A 21,082-nucleotide genomic window follows, 5' to 3' on the forward strand; every position below is an offset into this window, starting at 1 on the left:
TACTTTTACCTTCACCCTTACCCTTATCAATACCATTACCTGTACCTTCATCAATACCATTACTTTAGCTATAACCCCTTACTTTTACCATTCCCAAAGGTAAATGAATGATATCGTTTCTAAACCTGCTAATTCATCCGACTTTATATCATTTGCCACCTCAAGTTGACCCTTCGCCTCGTACAGGGATGCACGTCATATTTATCTTGCCGGTGCAACGTGTTTGTGATGACCCCCCCCCCCCCCCCCCCCACCCCCCATGTGATGCATTAACCATTGTCAAGTTGTCAGGAAGGCCACACCTTTTCCCCGCGGCTGCTTTTCTGCTGACACGACATATTGGTCAATGAGCCACTGATAACTAACCACTAAGTACCTGAGTCTTCCTGAGCACCAGCACATAACCCAGGACGACACACCGGGAGATCTACAGCCACCGTCAGGGCGCCATGAAGCTGAAACTACCAAACCCGGGGCTGGAGGACCGGATCCCCAGTCTCATTGAGCTGGAGAAGCTGGAGAAGGAGGAGGTCGGAGACAGACCCAAATGGGACAACAAAGCGCAGTACCTGCTCACCTGTGTGGGCTTCTGCGTGGGGCTGGGCAACGTGTGGAGGTTCCCTTACCTGTGCCAGAGCCACGGAGGAGGTAGGACTTAGTTTGAGGTGGGACTCCGTACGGGTGTCTTCATGGAACGTTCTTCCAGGCGCCTTCATGATCCCCTTCCTGATCCTGCTGGTTCTGGAGGGGATCCCACTGCTGCACCTGGAGTTTGCCATCGGTCAGCGCCTGAGGAAGGGCAACGTGGGCGTGTGGAGGACAATCAACCCTTACCTGGCGGGAGTCGGTAGGTTCCAGAAAACGCTACGGGGTATTTCTTTTTTATTGTTTTGTTTTCAGACGCTCACCTGTCGTTCGGCCACAGGTATTTCGTCCTTGCTGGTCTCCTTCCTGGTGGGCATGTACTACAACACCATCATGGCGTGGATCATGTGGTATCTCTTCAACTCCTTCCAGGATCCTCTGCCATGGAGCCAGTGTCCCCTCAACGCAAACCGCACAGGTGTGTTTATTGTGTACGCCCCACAGCTTGGTGAGATCTTCATGTTATGCATGTACCACTCACGACCACTAGGGGCACTGTTATGATACGCTGAAATAAACAACAAAAGAGTAATATATTTAGGGACCGCAATGTCCCTATTGTTTACAATGGGACAGAGGACCCTATTGTATTTTGTGGGTTTTATTATTCTTTCTTTCTTTCTTCCGCCGCCTCTTCGAGCTGTAATTTGACCCCCTTAAAATGCTTCAAAACTCACCATATTTGACACACACATCAGGACCTGCGAAAATTGCCATCTAATAAAACAACCAAACCCCAAAAATGTAACGACAAACTGTATTTAGTGACAGTGGTTTTCTGAAGTGTCCCTGAGCCCATGTGGTGATATCCTTTAGAGATTGATGTTTTTGATACAGTGCCGTCTGAGGGATCGAAAGTCACGGTCATTCAATGTTGGTTTCCGGCCATGCCGCTTAATTGGATAGATTTCTTCAGATTCTCTGAATCTTTTGATAAAATTATGGAGCGTAGATGTTGAAATCCCTAAATTTCTTGCAATTGCACTTTGAGAAATGTTGTTCTTAAACTGTTTGACTATTTGCTCACGCAGTTGTGGACAAAGGGGTGTACCTCGCCCCATCCTTTCTTGTGAAAGACTGAGCATTGTTTGGGAAGCTGTTTTTATACCCAATCATGGCACCCACCTGTTCCCAATTAGCCTGCACACCTGTGGGATGTTCCAAATAAGTGTTTGATGAGTATTCCTCAACTTTATCAGTATGTATTGCCACCTTTACCAACTTCTTTGTCACATGTTGCTGGCATCAAATTCTAAAGTTAATGATTATTTGTAAAAAAAAAAAAAAAAATGTTAATCAGTTTGAACATCAAATATGTTGTCTTTGTAGCATATTCAACTGAATATTGGTTGAAAAGGATTTGCAAATCATTGTATTCTGTTTATATTTACATCTAACACAATTTCCCAACTCATATGGAAACGGGGTTTGTACATTGTGGCGCCGGTGAGCTATTGTATCGTCCTTCGGTGTGTAGTGAGGCATATTTGGCTATTCCTCGTCCTCCAGTGATAATGGTACATGTAAGAAACTCACTTTGTCGCCATGGAGGCGAGGATTAGTGATTTAGAAGTAGTTAAAACTCTGCAGAGCTTGCGAATTATGTGTTAAAGCAGCTCCTCCTGAGGGTTTCAGTGTTATAACGTCACCTTTATTTTTACTTTTTACACCGTTTTCCCTTTTTTTGTCTACACACTGTGTCTGCTTGAAAGCACTCGGTGCGCGTGCACTGCCGAACATGCTCCTCTGCTAGTAAAAAGAGCAATGTCACCACGTGATGACGCGCTGTCATTGTCATTATCCGCGGCTCGGATCATGTCATATTCTGGTTTTGTTCTGTTTGTACATCACTTCCTGTTTGGTTTTCGTCTTCCTTAGTTCCTGGTGGCACTTCCTGTTTTTTTCCCTTGCCATAGCCACGCTGTGTTGGATCCACTATGGACTGAACTTTTCACAGTATCATGCTAGACACGCTCGACATCCATTGCTTTCGGTCCCCTAGAGAGGGGTGGGGGTTGCCCACATATGCGGTCCTCTCCAAGGTTCTCATAGTCCTCATTGTCACCGACGTCCCACTGGGTGTGAGTTTTCCTTGCCCTTATGTGGGCCTACTGAGAATGTCGTAGTGGTTTGTGTTGTGGTTTGTGAAGCCCTTTGAGACACTAGTGATTTAGGGCTATATAAGTAAACATTGATTGATTGATTGACCTGCATCTTGTGTTTCACGCGCACCTGCTCTGTGATTATCTCCTTTATTTAAGCCTGCCCTTTTTGTTCATTCAGTCTCGCAGTCTAGTTTCTGTTCGATGCAACAGGTGACGTCGCTGATCCCCGATTGCGGTAAAGCCTTTTTATACTCGTTAGCTTCCACACTATTCCTCTGTTTATTTCCCTAGCTCACATGCTAGCGCCTTTAGTTCCTTCTAGCTCCCATGCTAGTTCTGTTTGTTTTATTTTTAGTGACTTGTGCAAGTGTTTTTGTTCTTAGTCTGTTTTGTTAGCATAAATAAATCATCCTTTCTTACCTTCACGCTGTGTCCAAGTCCGACTGCATAATTTGAGAGAACGAACCAACACCACGATGCTAGCGAAGCGTCACAGTCATGCCTGTTTAAAAAAAGAAGGGGGTCTTTTTTAGAGGCGGTATAGTACCGAATATGATTCATTAGTATTGCAGTACTTTACTAGTACCGGTGTACCGTACAACCCTAGTTCAATGTCATGTTTGTGTGTTTAAATGCAGGAATATCAGCTTTGAAGGCAACCGTTGTTATTATTATCAGATATGAGTAAAGTTCTTCTTGTGCATCCAGTAGTCTCTCCCCCAAAACACACCAACGTGATGCAGGTGTGCGTGGCCTCACCCTCTTGATAATCCGCCATAAACACTTTGGCCTCGTCCTTCACATGAGTGACTCATAAACCGCAGCAAAGTCAACTCAGGAATGTCAAAAATTGCACCTTTGTTTTGAATTCCTGCCTGAGGATTGTTTTGAGGATTTTCGCACCGGGACCAAGGATGTTTGTGGGCGGTGCAGGTCCCGTGGACGAATGCGCTCGCAGCAGCACGGTGGATTACTTCTGGTACCGAGAGACCATCAACACGTCGGCGAGCATCGAAGACGGCGGCGGTCTGCAGTGGTGGATGGTGCTCTCCCTGGTGTCCGCCTGGACCGTTCTCTACGTCTGCTGCATCCGGGGGATCGAGACCTCGGGCAAGGTCTGAGATCCGAAACCAGGGAATAAGAACCTGGTGCACCAAACACTGGATGATTGATGTTTTGTCATGCAGGCCGTGTACATCACTTCCACTCTGCCGTACTTGGTCCTCACCATCTTCCTCATTCGAGGCCTGACTCTCAAAGGCTCCCTGGAAGGAATCAAGTTCCTTTTCACGCCAGATGTAAGTACTTGTGGTCGTAAATGTAAATATTTGTGTATTTTTTTCTTTATTTTGAAGAGGCTACTTGAAACTACATCACCATGTCATACTTGCCTGGTCTTATTCAAATTCCTCATTCTTCTTCCTTGCTGGTAAAATAATTAATACACGAAACTTGAAAAATAATACATTTTCAATTGTCATAATTTAAAAAAAATACTGAATATTTATAATAATAATAATAATAATAATAATAATAACATTACTACATTTTATTTGGTCGCTTTTAATTGTCATAATTAAAAAAAAATACTGAATATTTATAATAATAATAATAATATTACTACATTTTATTTGGTCGCTTTTAATTATCATAATTTAAAAAAAAATACTGAATATTTATAATAATGATAATAATATTAATACATTTTATTTGGTATAGCGCTTTTCAGAGTACTCAAAGACGCTTTACAGCAGGGGTGTCAAACATACGGCCCGTGGGCCGGATAAGGCCCGCCAATAGGTTTTATCCGGCCTGCCTGATGAATTTACCAAGTATTAAAATGAGTTGCATTTTTTTTTTTTTTATGAAAGAAACTGCTGTTCTGAATGTGTCCACTGGATGTCACAATAGCAATTCTGTTAGGACCAGCAAGAGGTTTGTGTCTTCTGCTTGAAACACATCGTTATTTGGCACCCTTACTCCCCTTTATGTGGGATTTAAGAATAGACGGTAGTATCTTGTGTACTCCGATAATCAACTTTTACCTTGAAAATAATTTTTTTGTCTTGAAAATCAACTTTTACCATTGCAAGATGCCTCATTGTCATCCTTTTGTCAGTTAATAATAATAATAAATAGATAAAACTCTTTTCTATACACCCAAAACGCTTCGGAATATCAGAACCATTAGAGGCGGCACATGGACCAAACCGGTGAAATAAGGTGTTCTACCAGCGGGTTCTAGGATTACCGCCACGACAGGCTCCAACTAAGGCATGGGTGTCAAACTCTGGCCCGCCGTGTAATTTCATTTGGCCCTTGAGGCAATAATAAATTAACATTAGAGCTGGCCCGCCGGTATTATATAGTGGCGGTGGCGCTGTATCATCGCATTCAACGTTAATTTTCATTCTTCCCAAACCTCCCGATTTTTCCAGGAGAATCCCGAATTTCAGTGCCCACCCCCCACAAAATCTCCCAGGGCAACCATTCTCCCGGATTTCCCCCCGGGCAACAATATTGGGGGCGTGCCTTAAAAGGTACTGCTTTTAGCATCCTCTACAACCTATCGTCACATCCGCTTTTCCTCCACACAAACAGTGTGCCGGCCCAGTCACGTAATATATGCGGCTTCTACACACACACACAAGTAAATGCAAGGCATACTTGGTCAACAGCCATACAGGTTACACTGAGGGTGGCTGTATAAACAACTTTAACACTGTTACACCACACTGTGAACCCACACCAAACAAGAATGACAAACACATGTCGGGAGAACATCTGCACCGTAACACAACATAAACACAACAGATCAAATACCCAGGAGCCCTTGCAGCACTAATTCTTCCGGGACGCTACAATATACACCCCACTACCAACAAAACTCGATTTTGCATGTCACTATAAAGGTATATAAGCCTTGCTTGTTCAATATTCAATGCAAAACTTGTTTGGGTCCCTATTAAAAGGTTAACTTGTTCAACTTTGGCCCGCAGCTTTGTTCAGTTTAGAATTTTGGCCCACTCTGTATTTGAGTTTGACACCCCTGAACTAAGGTATGAAAATATAGTGAGAAAACTGAACCCTTTTGAATAGTTTTACTTCCGATTCTCACGGTTTGTTGGGTTTACTCTGGATTGATACGTGGACATGACAAAGGAGGTGTTTGATACCTCGAAGAGTTTACATGTGTTTTTCGTTCAATCCCAGAAAGACTGCAATTTAATGTTTAATCCTGGCTTTGTAGATAAACTGAGACCAAGTCTAAACTCATTGTGTTTTTGAAACTGCACCAATTTCCTCAGAATTTTCAACAAACTTGAAGAGGATTATTTGTGATTTGTACATTTTCACAATGTGTTTGTTCTATTTTTGGCCAAAGTAAAACAAAGTAAACAACCTAAAGTTGTCTTTATTTTGAAGTTATCATGCCATGAATTTACCATTCCGGCCCACTTGGGAATGGATTTTCCTCCTCGTGGCCTCTGAGCTAAAATGAGTTTGACACCCCTGCTTTACAGGATAAAACCATTAAAATATAAAACAATTCAAAGTAATAATATAAAATACAGGAAATATAAAAGCAGTACATTGTAAAATATTTACAAGACAGGACATTACAAGATTATTATAAATATATATGTTATATATTATAAATATTAAACACATTTAATAAACTAGCTAAGACTTATCAAAATGACGAGTTCTTCAATGGTTGTAAAATAACTAATACATTATACTTTTTCTAAAAATGCAATGAGTTCACATTTCTATTACAGCAAAAAAAACTGCAATATATATTTTCATACCGAAGTTGATAAGCATATTAGGCTTATGAAATACATTATATATTTTTTTTACTTAAGTAGTAAATACTGTATTTTTTTTTTAATTAACTAATTCAAAAATACTTCATTTTGTATGTTTTCATGTAATTTATACATTTGATATTTATTTTATATATGTTTTCTGATTTTTTGTGCCTAAATAAATATGCTGCTAACTTGGATATTAATTAATGTATAATATATTAATTGATAATATGTTGCGCTTCATTTTCCATAATTTATTAGAAAATACTAACTCATAATTCCATATGTTATGACAAATTTAGATATTTCACGCTTTGGAGTTATTTCATGAAGTCTACATTTATTACATTATTTTTTTAAATCTTTCACCAGGAGATTAATTATTATAAATAAAACCTCACAACTGTAACAGCCAGATAAAACATTTCCTGGATGAGTGTTTTGTTTTGTTTTTTAGTTGTTGCTAGGCAGAACTCATAAAGATATTTCATAACTGCTTGCCAAACATTCACATATGCCAGACACACACTCAAAGCAACAATCATTAGACAAATATGAATAGAAATAAAAGCTGGAAAGAAAAATAGCACCATTTGCTGGATCTGGTGGGTACTGCTGCCCTGAAGTTATCAACTATGAATAGAATAGAATAGAATAGAATAGAATAGAAAGTACTTTATTGATCCCTGGGGGAAAGTCAGCACCACAGTTCGCTCACAATAAATAATAAACACTTAGGTATCTTTTACATGTGAATAATATAAATACAGTCTATTATACAGCATTATTCACATGTGAATAATATAAATACAGTCTATTATACAGCATTATTCACATGTGAATAACATATATAGAGTCTATTATACGGCATTGTTCACATGCGAATAATATAAATGCAGTCTGTTATACAGCATAATACACATGTGAATGAAATAAAAACAGTCTATTATACAGAATTATTCACAAGTGAATGAAATAAAAACAGTCTATTATACAGCATTATTCACATGTGAACAATATAAATACAGTCTATTATACAGCATTATTCACATGTGAATAACATACATACAGTCTATTATACAGCACTATTCACATGTGAATAATATAAATACAGTCTATTATACAGCACTATTCACATGTGAATAATATAAATACAGTCTATTATACAGCATTATTCACATGTGAATAACATAAATAGAGTCTACTATACGGCATTATTCACAAGCGAATAATATAAATACAGTCTATTATACAGCATTATTCACATGTGAATAATATAAATACAGTCTATTATACAGCATTATTCACATGTGAATAATATAAATACAGTCTATTATACAGCATTATTCACATGTGAATAATATAAATACAGTCTATTATACAGCATTATTCACATGTGAACAATATAAATACAATCTATTATACAGCATTATTCACATGTGAATAATATAACTATAGTCGATTATATCAGAGTTAGTTTGTGACGAACCCCAAGATGCAGAGAAGGAGGCAGGCATTGAGTAGGAAAAAATGTTTTAATTAAAATACTAAAACGAGAAAAAACCAAAGTGGTACAACAAAAAGCACGACAAGGCGGATAACAAACAAAGAGAGCTAGCATGGGAACTAGAAAATAAACGGAGCTTAGCATGGAAGCTAGCAAAAACAAAAAAGCTTAGCGTGGAAGCTAGCAGGTATCGAGCAGGAAACAGAAGTCGTTCTTGTAATATGAAAACAAACTGGAAGCAGGAAACAAAAAACAGTAAGCTACAAACATCAAACGAATATAGCTTACCGCTACGCTGCAAAGACACGACAAGGTACGACACGACAGGAGCGATAATACATGACAAGAGCGACAAGAAGTGACATCGACAAGTCAGGTACACATAGGAGCGGGCTGATTGACACCAGGTGTGGCCAGGTGCCGCAGCTGAGGGGGAAACGTGCACAGGGGGGAAAAAAAACAGGAAACAGACAAAATAAGAGCGCTGACAGGAACTAAAAACAGGAAATACTAAACGCACAGAGAGGAAAAACTAAAACACAAAAAAACTGTCAGTGGCAAGCCTGACAGATTAGTCCCGATACAACATTTTCACTTCCGATACAATACCAATATTGGAGCTTTGATTATTGGCTTACCACTACGCTGCAAAGACACGACAAGGTACGACACGGCAGGAGCGATAATACATGAAAAGAGCGACAAGAAGTGACATCGCCAAATCAGGTAAAAATAGGAGCGGGCTGATTGACACCAGGTGTGGCCAGGTGCCAATCAGCCGAAGCTGAGGGGAAAACGCGCACAGGGAAAAAAAACAGAAAACAGACAAAATAAGAGCGCTGACAGGAACTAAAAACAGGAAATACTAAACACACACAGAGGAAAAACTAAAACACAAACAAGAAGAAAAACTAAAACACAAACAAACTGTCAGTGGCAAGCCTGACAGATTAGTCCCGATACAACCTTTTCACTTCCGATACAATACCAATATTGGAGCTTTGAGTATTGGCTCACCACTACGCTGCAAAGACACGACAAGGTACGACACGACAGGAACGATAATACATGACAAGAGTGACGAGAAGTGACATCGACAAATCAGGTACAAAAAGGATCGGGCTGATTGACACCAGGTGTGGCCAGGTGCCAATCAGCCGCACCTGAGGGGAAAACGCGCACAGGGGGAAAAAAACAGGAAACAGACAAAATAAGAGCGCTGACAGGAACTAAAAACAGGAAATACTAAACACACACAGAGGAAAAACTAAAACACAAACAAACTGTCAGTGGCAAGCCTGACAGATTAGTCTCGATACAACCTTTTCACTTCCGATACAATACCAATATTGGAGCTTTGAGTAATGGCTGGTACCGGTAATAATCCAATACGATATTAGCACCAATCATTATTTATTATTTAGGTATGAAAAACCCAGACTACTACTATATTACATTACTTTTCTTATTAACCGTCTGTACTTACCGTATTCCCTTGAATTGCTGGAGGGCATATGGTATGCGCCTGCCTTGAATTACTGCCGGGTCAAACTCGCTTTGCAAAATAATTAGCGCATGCTTAGTATTACCGCCGGGTCAAACTTGTGACGTCACAAGTGACACTTCCCCTGTCATCTTCAAAATGGAGGAGGCTGATTTCTATACCGGTAATTTGAAATCTCATAAAGGGAAGAAGATTAAGAGCTATTCAGTAGGATTTAAGGTCCAAGATTACATCACACTCAAATTTTTACTGCATACCTTTGGTAAGTGCCGGAGTGAGAAGAGGTTTTGAAATAATTAGCGCATGCTTACTTTTACCGCATGCCTTTGGTAAGCGCAGGAGTGAGAAGAGGTTTAAAATTAATTAGCGCACCGGCGGCAATTTAAGGAAATACGGTATCCTATCTTTAGGGATGAAGTGGAGGGATAATTTGTTTTTTGGTGACACCTGGTGGTCACAATAGTTCATGACGCTCAGCTCAAGATGCAGTGAGTTGAATGATGCGGACATGTTTGTTACTGGATTCTTTCTAATACATTTCTGGCCTTTGAGACTTTGTACTTTGTACGTGTAATACGCAACTAGAATTGTTTGATACTTTTTTTTAATCACCAATGTGCTGTTTTAAACTGCAATATTGCTCATTTTGTGTATTTTGCATTTGTGTTTTCGTTTATGCTTTGAATATTTTTTATACATTACATTTTTAATTGAAACATTTAAAAAATATATATGTCAAAAATTATAATACTTTTTGTTTTTTGCAAAATTGTTCTATGACTATTGCGTACGTGTAGCTCGTGCGCTATTGTGTGCTTAGCTGTTGTGTAGCTGCCAGTATTTTTACCTTTTTTTTTCTTTTTATAACTTGACTAAATAAATAGAAATTTGTGTGCGTATTTGATGCTAACTGGCTGTCCAGCCGCAGGACTTCTTGTATCAGATGTACTACACGCAAGTGGATATCATCTGATACTGATATCCGATATCAATATTGGACTGGTGCACCCCGACTTATTCAGTCGTGTAAAAGTGACCCTGCAATGTGATGTTGCTAGTAATGCAAAGCATACAATTTGACCGCAGCTATATTGTGTGTGTGGTGGTAATAAAAGTATAATAGACAGATAATGTCACACTTGGACTATGACTTGGACTATGGGATAGTTTGTTTCTCCGATGCAAAGGGAAATTGGCACGAGCGAGACATGAATGTAAGTACATTTTGATTTATTACTATACAAACAAACTACAAAATGGCAAACAAATGGCGCGCACAATGGCGGAGAACAAACTTGAATATCCATCCATCCATTTTCTACCGCTTATTCCCTTTTGGGGTCGCGGCTTAAGGTCTTCTTAATTTGGGGTCGCCCAGCTACAATCGGGCGGAAGGCGGGGTACACCCTGGACAAGTCGCCACCTTATCGCAGGGCCAACACAGATAGACGGACAACATTCACACTCACATTCACACACTAGGGCCAATTTAGTGTTGCCAATCAACCTATCCCCAGGTGCATGTCTTTGGAAGTGAGAGGAAGCCGGAGTACCCGGAAGGAACCCACGCATTCACGGGGAGAACATGCAAACTCCACACAGAAAGATCCCGAGCCTGGAATTGAACCCAGGACTGCAGGAACTTCGTATTGTGAGGCAGACGCACTAACCCCTCTGCCACCGTGAAGCCCCAGACGTGACTAATGAAAAACAAATGACTAGCATAAAGGCTAAAAACTATAAACATACAACAAAAACACTTGCACTGTGGCATGAATAACAAAACTTACATGGCGAGGACAAAATGAACATGGTCTTTGGCATGAAAGGAGTTGAGGAATACGGGATGTGAAGTTGCCAGACTGCCTAACAGGTAACTGTGGTTTAAATAATGACTATGATCATTACAAACAGGTGTGAGAGCTGAGGACAGGGGCGTGACATCAGGGCCAGGTGAAAATTAATGAGTTGCTATGGAAACAAAGAAAACAAAAAAGTGCAAAAGCAAGAACTGAATGTACAAAAAACAAAACATAACATGACCACAACAAAACATAACAGATAAGTCTAATTTATGACTGTGTCGCTCCAAAGACACGTAATAAAGACATTTGAAGGACACGAGAGAGAGTTATTTATCATATTTTATGCTCTGCTCCAAAGGTGGCGGAGCTAATGAACCCGGAAACCTGGTTGGATGCGGGCGCTCAGGTCTTCTACTCCTTCTCTTTGGCCTTCGGAGGCCTCATCTCCTTCTCCAGCTACAACTCCATCCAGTGAGTGGGCACCATTAACCATTTTTGGAGCGTTTGTTTGAGAGACATTTTGCCTGGTTTGTCGCAGCAATAACTGCGAGCAGGACGCCGTTCTCATCTCCATCATCAACGGGTGCACGTCCGTCTTCTCCGCCACCGTCATCTACTCCATCATCGGCTTCAGGGCCACGGAAAAGTACGACGATTGCCTGGCAGGGTGAGTTTTTTTCATGTAATTTTCTTTTGATATTATTTAATTTGATATATATATATATATATATATATTTATATATATATATATATATATATATTAGGGTTGTGTCAATACCAAAATGTAGTTCGATGCTTTTCTAAATAAAGGGGACCCCAAAAAAGAGGCATAATTGTCTTTATTTGAAGAAAAAATGTTAGTGTACATTAAACATATGTTTATTATTGTCATTTAGTCCTTTAATAAAATAGTGAACTTGTCTTTTAGTAGTAAGTAAACAAACAATGACTCCTAATTAGTCTGCTGACGTATGCAGTAACATATTGTGTCATTTATACAGCTATTATTTTGTGCAAAATATGAAGGACAAACTGTAAAAAAATTGATTAATAATGTACTTATTCCTTTACTGTTCATATCTGCTTATTTTCTGTTTTAACATGTTCTATTTGCACATCTGTTAAAATGTAATAATCACTTATTATTCGCTTCTTTGATACTTTACATTAGTTTTGGATGATAACACACATTTGGGCATTGATCCGATACCAAGTGTTTACAGGATCATACATTGGTCATATTCAAAGACCTCATGTGTGAATTTGAAAAAAAGGAAAAAAGTTTTTTGTCGGTAAAAAATATAGGAGTAATCATAGTAGTATCGACTAGATACACTCTTGTACTTGGTATCATCACAGTTGATGTCCGGTGTCGATCCACCCACGGCGTTTGTTTACATTGTGACGCCGGTGAGCTATTGTATACTCCTACAGTGTGTGTAGTGAAGCATGTTTAGCTATTCCTTGTCCTCCATGGCGACAAAGTAAGTTTCTTGTAAGAAACTTACTTTGTCGCCATGGAGGCCAGGATTAGTGATTTAGAAGTAGCTAAAACACTGCGAATGGATGTTAGCCGCTAGCTACCTAGCCATGTCTTAAAGCAGCTCTTCCTGAGGATGTTTCAGTGTTATAACTTCACCTTTATCTTTACTTTTTACACCAAAATGCGTCCATTTTCCCTTTTCTGTCTACACACTGTGTCTGCTTGTAAGTACTCTGTGTGTGTGCACTGCCGAACATGCTCCTCTGCACACAAAACCAGCCATGCCAGTAAAAAAAAAAAAAATATATATATATATATATATATACACTGTATGTATATATATGTGTGTGTATATATATATATATATATATATATATATATATATATATATATATATATATATACATGTGGCGTGGCAAAGTTGGGAGAGTGGCCGTGCCAGCAACCTGAGGGTTCCTGGTTCAATCCCCACCTTGTACCAACCTCGTCACGTCTGTTGTGTCCTTGAGCAAGACACTTCACCCTTGCTCCTGATGGTTCGTGGTTAGGGCCTTGCATGGCAGCTACCGCCATCAGTGTGTGAATGTGTGTGTGAATGGGTGAATGTGGAAATAGTGTCAAAGCGCTTTGAGTACCTTGAAGGTAGAAAAGCGCTATACAAGTATAACCCATATACATATGTGTGTATATATATGTGAATGTATATATGTATATATGTATATATATGTATATGTATATATGTGTATATATATATATATATATATATGTATGTATGTATATGGTGAAGCGGTACTTTTCAAACAGTATAGTACCGTTTTTGATTCATTAGTACCGGTATTTTGTACAACCTTGTGTATATAAATACATAATCCTTATATTATATATTTGTATTTATTTATTTTATGAGAATAATAATGATGAATTTAATTTGTAACGCACTTTACATTTGTTAAAATCTCAAAGTGCTACAAAGTATAAAAAAAAATAATAATAAAAAAGGTAAAAAATTTAAATATAAAGTTAAAATAAATAGTAGAAAATTTAATTAGAAACAAAAACATGAAAAACACTAGATAAAACATAGAAACATTGATATTTTTAAATTTAAGTAGAAATAAAAACATTGAAAATACTAGGTAAACACTAGATATAACTCAGAAACATAGATATTTTTAAATTTAAGTAGAAATAAAAACATTAAAAATACTAGATAAACACTAGATATAACTCAGAAGCATGGATATGTTTAAATTTAAGTAGAAATAAAAACATGAAAAATACTAGATAAACACTAGATATAACTAGTGTTTATCTATTTTTAAATTCTATTTGAATTGAAAAATAGATATTTTTAAATTCAAATAGAAATAAAAACATGAAAAACACTAGATTAACACGAGATGAAACATAGAAGCATAGATATGATTTTTTTTAACTGTTTTTAACTTTTTAATGGCTTTTATCCAACAAACTGTTCTGAGGATAATTTGCACATGCTTTTTCAATGTGTATTTTACTTCTGTTCTGTGCTTTGCCTCTATTTCTTTGTGGTCTACATCCCTTTGTTCTCCAACTGTACTTGTTTTTAAAGGGCTTGATAAATAAAGATAGTATGGCGTAAAATAAAAATAAAAACATGACAGCACTGGATAAAACAGATAGGCAAGCAGTGCATTTAAAAAAAAAAAAGAAGGCGGAGAAATTAGGTAAAAGCTGTGCTAAAAAGGTGGGGTTTTGTTATTATCATTATCTGTTATTGTTTATTTAATTTAAATTTACTAATAGTTTTTATTGAATGTTTTTGAACTGTATTGGAGTTTAAAAGGCTGGATGTGTTTTGCAGCAACATATTGACGCTGATAAACACCTTCAACCTGCCCGAGGACAACATCACGGGGAGCAACTACGAGCACATGCTGGCCTATCTCAACCAGACCAGTCCAGAAGTCGTCCAAGGGCTGGCCATACAAACGTGCGACATGCAGTTCTTCCTCAGCCAGGTAGGGGGCGGCTGCCAGCGCCCAAGGGGAGCGTGTGCCGCGCGTTGCTGACCACTGTCCTCCCGCAGGGCGTGGAGGGCACGGGCTTGGCCTTCATCGTCTTCACCGAGGCCATCACCAAGATGCCCGTCTCGCCCATCTGGGCCGTGCTCTTCTTCATCATGCTCTTCTGCCTGGGCCTGTCCACCATGTTTGGGAACGTGGAGGGCGTGGTGGTGCCGCTGCAGGACTTGGGAGTGCTCCCCAAAACCTGGCCCAAAGAGCTCTTCTGTGGTAATGTCTTTATTTACGATGCAATATTTATTATGGCAATGCAATTTATTCATCGCAATTAATCACATTTTGTCCGTTGTTATTTGCGATTAATCGCTGATGCCTGTGGAGGGTCAAATGGGAAAGAATTAAATAGATAAATACATTTTTAAATGATTACTTCAATGTCAATTATTAATTGTAATTGCAACTAAATACATAAAACTGCCATTCAATGTGTCAATAATTTATTTATTTAAAGGCCTACTGAAATTAGATTTTCTTATTCAAACGGGGATAGCAGGTCCATTCTATGTGTCATACTTGATCATTTCGCGATATTGCCATATTTTTGCCGAAAGAATTTACTAAAGAACATCGACAATAAAGTTCGCAACTTTTGGTCGCTAATAAAGAAGCCTTGCCTGTAGCGGAAGTAGCAGACGATGTGCGCGTGACGTCACGGGTTGTGGAGCTCCTCACATCCTCACATTGTTTACAATCATGGCCACCAGCAGCGAGAGCGATTCGGACCGAAAAAGCGATGATTTCCCCATTAATTTGAGCGAGGATGAAAGATTTGTGGATGAGGAAAGTGAGAGTGAAGGACAAGAAAAAATATATATAAATGAAGGCGAGGGCATTGGTAGAGATTCAGATGTTATTAGACACATTCACTAGGATAATTCTGGAAAATCCCGTATCTGCTAATTGTGTTACTAGTGTTTTAGCGAGATTATATGGTACCTGAAAGTCGGAGAGGTGTGGCCACGGGTGGGAGGAGGTAAGAGAGTCCGCAGCTACAGGAGGATGCAAGTTCCGCTCATGTCTACGGTAAGAGCCGACTTATTACCACAATTGTCTTCATAATTGTCTTTATTTGAAGAAAAAATGTTAGGGTATATTAAACATATGTTTATTATTGTCATTTAGTCCTTTAACAAAATAGTGAACTTATCTTTTAGTAGTAAGTAAACAAACAAAGACTCCTAATTAGTCTGCTGACGTATGCAGTAACATATTGTGTCATTTATACACCTACTATTTTGTCAATGTTATAAAGGACAAACTGTAAAAAAATAATTATTAATCTACTTGTTCATTTACTGTTCATATCTGCTTATTTTCTGTTTTAACATGTTCTATCTACACTTCTGTTAAAATGTAATAATCACTTATTATTCTCTTCTTTGATACTTTACATTAGTTTTGGATGATAACACACATTTGGGCATTGATCCGATACCAAGTGTTTACAGGATCATACATTGGTCATATTCAAAGACCTCATGTGTCCAGGGATGTATTTACTGACTTTATCAACATAATATGAATTTCAAGAAAAGGACAAAAGTTTTTTGTCGGTAAAAAATATAGGAGTAATCATTGTAGTATCGACTATATACACTCTTCTACTTGGTATCATTACAGTTGATTTCAGGTGTCGACCCTCCCATGGCGTTTGTTTTTATTGTGGCGCCGGTGAGCTATTGTATACTCCTGCGGTGTGTGTAGTGAAGCATGTTTAGCTATTCCTTTTCCTCCAGTGATAATAGTACTTGTAAGAAACTTTCCCCATTAATTTGAGCGAGGATGAAAGATTTGTGGATGAGGAAAGTGAGAGTGAAGGACAAGAAAAAAAAATACAAATAAAGGCGAGGGCAGTGGGAGTGATTCAGATGTTATTACACACATTTACTAGGATAATTCTGGAAAATCCCTTATCTGCTTATTGTGTTACTAGTGTTTTAGCGAGATTATATGGTACCTGAAAGTCGGAGAGGTGTGGCCACGGGTGGGAGGAGGTAAGAGAGTCCGCAGCTACAGGAGGACGCAAGTTCCGCTCATGTCTACGGTAAGAGCCGACTTATTACCACAATTTTCTCACCGAAACCTGCCGGTTGACATGTGGTTGCATAGTAAAGCTTCAACTTCGGGAATGTAAACAAGAAAACACCGACTGTGTTTGCGTTGCTTAAGGGAGCTGTAATACACCGCTTCCCACCTACATCTTTCTTCTTTGACTCCTCCATTATTAATTGAACAAATTGCAAAATATTCAGCAACACAGATGTCCAGATTACTGTGTAATTATGCGATTAAAGCAGACGACTTTTAGCCGTGATCGGTGCTGGAAGAAAATGTCAGTTACAACCGGTGACGTCACACGCACGCGTCATCATACGCGTCAGCATTCAGCGACGTTTTCAACAGGATACCTCGCGGGAAATTTAAAATTGCAGTTTAGTAAACTAAAAAGGCCGTATTGGCATGTGTTGCAATGTTAATATTTCATCAATGATATATAAACTATCAGACTGCTTGGTCGGTAGTAGTGGGTTTCAGTAGGCCTTTAACATTTCATGAAGTTATTTATTCATGTATTTGCTTATTTTTATATCTACTTATTGACATTATTTTTTCAAAATATTTGAATGATTATTGATTTCAAATAATTGCTGATGTAATTATTTTAAGATCTCATTAATTATTTCTGAAACCTGCTGTCAGCACTTTATGAATTTGATGTATCCATCATTTTTAAATATTCCCTTTGATGCGTCATTAATTAGTGAGGCACTTTGATGCCTCATTAACTAATTATAATTGGAATTAAATACATGAATGTGTTAGTAAATGTGTGTTATTAATTTATTTAACGTAAAATTTAATTTCATTATTTAATTATCTATTTTTTTATTTTGATATTTTATTATTTATGTAATCCTTTATTAAACTGTTTCAATATTTATTTATTTCAGTATTTCATAAAGTAATTCATTATTTCACAAACCTGCTGTCAGCACTTCAGGAATTTAATGTTTCAATCATTTTTAAATAGTCACTTTGATGCAACATTAATAATTATAATTGGAATTAAATACATGAATGTGTTATTAAATGTGTGTTATTAATTTATTTAAAGTAAAATTCAATTTCATTATTTAATTATCTAATTGTTTATTTTTATAGTTTAGCTCGGTATAGCTCGGTTGGTAGAGTGGCCGTGCCAGCAACTTCAGGGTTGCAGGTTCAATTCCCGCTTCCGCCATCCTAGTCACTGCCGTTGTGTCCTTTGGCAAGACACTTTACCCACGTGCTCCCTGTGCCACCCTCACTGGTTTAAATGTAACTTAGATATTGGGTTTCACTATGTAAAGCGCTTTGAGTCACTAGAGAAAAGCGCTATATAAATATAATTCACTTCACTTTATTATTTATGTAATCCTTTATTAAACTGTTTTAATATTTACTTAATTATTGATTTCACTATTTCACAATGTAATTCATTATTTCACTAGCCTGCTTTCAGCACTTCATGTATTTAATGTATCTATAATTTTCAAACATTCACTTTGATGTGTTATTAATTAATTGTAATTGGAAATAAATACAGGAACGTGTTATTAAATGTGGCATTAATTTATTTTAAGTAAAATAAATCTCATGATTTAATTATATAATTGTTTATTTTGATATTTGAGTATTTATGTAATCTTTTATTAAACTGTTTTAATATGTATTTAATTATTAATTTCATTATTTCAAAATTGTTTTCATTAATTCACCAACCTGCTGTCAGCACTTTATGAATTTAATGTATCTATATATCTTTAATATTTACTTAAATGTGTCATTAATTAGTCCTAATTGGAATTAAATACATGAATGTGTTAATACATATTTCCTTCATTTTTAATACAAAATTTAATTCAATTATTTATTCGCTTATTTTAATATTTTATAATTCATCTAATATTGTATCTAATTTGTTTAATATTTAATTAATTATTTAAGGACTTAGTTAGTTAATAATGTTATTATTTCTTGAATATATTCTTATTATTATATTATTATTAGTTATTTTACAAACCTGCTGTAAACACTCCATGAATTTACTGTATCCATAAATATTTAAAAATAACTTTATTGTGTCATAAATTTCTGACATCTGGAATTAAATAGATACATATTATTAAATATGTCAATCAATTATGTAATGTCATATTAAATCCAATTATATTTTATTAGTTGGTGACTCGTGTAATCCTTTAGTCCTTTATTTAATTATATTTTTTCATTATTAGATTTAATTAATAATTAATTTCACAATTTTAACGTATCTGTGAAACTCAGCTGTCAGTTGTGGCAATACTGCTGCCTGGTGGTGTTTTTTGAGTATTGCAGGGATGATTGTAATGTGTCCATTTAATATTATTGACATGAGCATATGTGCCTGGTAAAAGTTTATATCATATTAGTATATTCTATTTTTTTATATGCACAGTCATTTATCACGGTTAATTGGTTCCGGACAATACGGTGATAAATACATGTTCACAAAGTGTATTTAATTATTATTTGATTAATAGTTTGGCTTTTATTTTATTGAATGGCCAGTAATTAAGTAACATTTCTGATGCTATGGTTATCATCACACTTTTCTTCTTTTCTGTTCCATTATAGAAGCAATGTTATATAGTAATCTCATGCTATTGGACCTAATGAAGCTACTAAAGAATAAATAAAGTATGTACATATGTTTTCTATTTCAGGGGTGACGTGTTTTATCTCCTTCTCCTTTGGGCTCATATTCGCCATGCGCTCAGGGAACTACTGGCTGGCTCTTTTTGACAACTTTGCCGGTTCTATTCCTCTTCTGGTCATCGGACTCTCTGAGATGGTGGCTGTTGTGTACATTTATGGCGTAGATAGGTACGTTCTTCAAGGAAGCGATTACCTTAATCAAACTTGTTTTTTTCCTCCCTCGTTTGCTTCGTTAATTATTGATTTCTATAGTTTTAAAAGCACCGACAGAAGTGTAAAGTCGGTTCGAGGAAGTGCTTTTCACAAGGGAATTTATTTGTGTCTTGAGAAAGAAACAATTTACTCCCAAAATGTGTTGTCTTTTTTTAATTGCTGGCTTTTTTCGTCAGTGACCTTAATAACAATAATAGATACTTTATTGTAAATTAAATACAGGGTTTTTATTTAAAAGAAAAAAAAAGGTTTATTTAATCATAAATAAAGGTAATATTTTGTGATTACTTAAATTATTTTTTATTTTTTTTATTTAATTGTAATCAACTTTATTTATATAGCACATTAAAAATTTACCACATGGGTAGCAGAGTGCTGTACAATGGGCAGGTTAAAAACAAAAACCGAGCAAACACAACACAAACAGAACATGATAGAAAATAAATAAATAAAATAAAATAAGTAAAACATAAAAACAGGTTCACAGCAGGGGTATAATGGGGCACCATTGCAGGATGGATATTACTCAGTGTTAAAAGCCATGGAATAAAAATAACACAAATTTAAGTCAAACTTTACAAACACATTAAGCACATAAAGAAAGCCAAGTGAAATAATTTGGGGATTTGTTCAGCTGACACATTTTATACAATTATAATAATATCTACATGTAATATGGATGTAATAAAACAATTTATTAATATATATTAAAATGGTATACAATAATGAGTACATGTAATATGGATGTAATAAAATAATTTATTAATATATATTAAAATGATATACAATCATGAGTACATGTGATATGGATGTAATAAAACAATGTATCAATATATATTAAAATGATATACAATATAATAATTGTGTGTGTGTGTATGTATATGTGTATATATATATATATATATATGTATGTATATATATGTATATATATATATATACATATATATATATATATATATATATATATATATATATATATATATATATATGTATATATATATATGTATATATGTATGTATGTGTGTGTGTGTGTGTGTGTGTGTGTGTGTGTGTGTGTGTGTGTGTGTGTGTGTGTGTGTGTGTGTGTGTGTGTGTAAAGGACACATTTAAAAATCCAAGCACAAATAAGGCAAAAGTGTAAAAGGAACAAATATATATTTATAATATTTTATAATATTTTTTTAGCACCATTTAGGTTAAATGTA

General features: G+C 36.6%; 1 protein-coding gene across 1 annotated transcript in view; it reads left to right on the plus strand.

The window, feature by feature from the left end:
- The first annotated feature begins 371 nt into the window (after positions 1–371).
- Positions 372–21,082, plus strand: part of LOC133539484 (sodium-dependent neutral amino acid transporter B(0)AT1-like) — a 25,932-nt gene continuing 5,221 nt past the window's right edge. Inside the window, exons 1-10 of the mRNA XM_061881474.1 lie at positions 372–648; positions 707–847; positions 926–1,063; positions 3,684–3,865; positions 3,938–4,048; positions 11,740–11,852; positions 11,920–12,048; positions 14,708–14,864; positions 14,933–15,137; positions 19,673–19,832. Coding sequence (XP_061737458.1) covers positions 450–648; positions 707–847; positions 926–1,063; positions 3,684–3,865; positions 3,938–4,048; positions 11,740–11,852; positions 11,920–12,048; positions 14,708–14,864; positions 14,933–15,137; positions 19,673–19,832 — 1,535 coding nt within the window. The 5' untranslated portion in view covers positions 372–449. The remainder of the gene's footprint in view (positions 649–706; positions 848–925; positions 1,064–3,683; positions 3,866–3,937; positions 4,049–11,739; positions 11,853–11,919; positions 12,049–14,707; positions 14,865–14,932; positions 15,138–19,672; positions 19,833–21,082) is intronic.

The sequence above is a fragment of the Nerophis ophidion genome, linkage group LG21 (assembly GCF_033978795.1).
Source record: "Nerophis ophidion isolate RoL-2023_Sa linkage group LG21, RoL_Noph_v1.0, whole genome shotgun sequence".
NCBI lineage: Eukaryota > Metazoa > Chordata > Actinopteri > Syngnathiformes > Syngnathidae > Nerophis > Nerophis ophidion.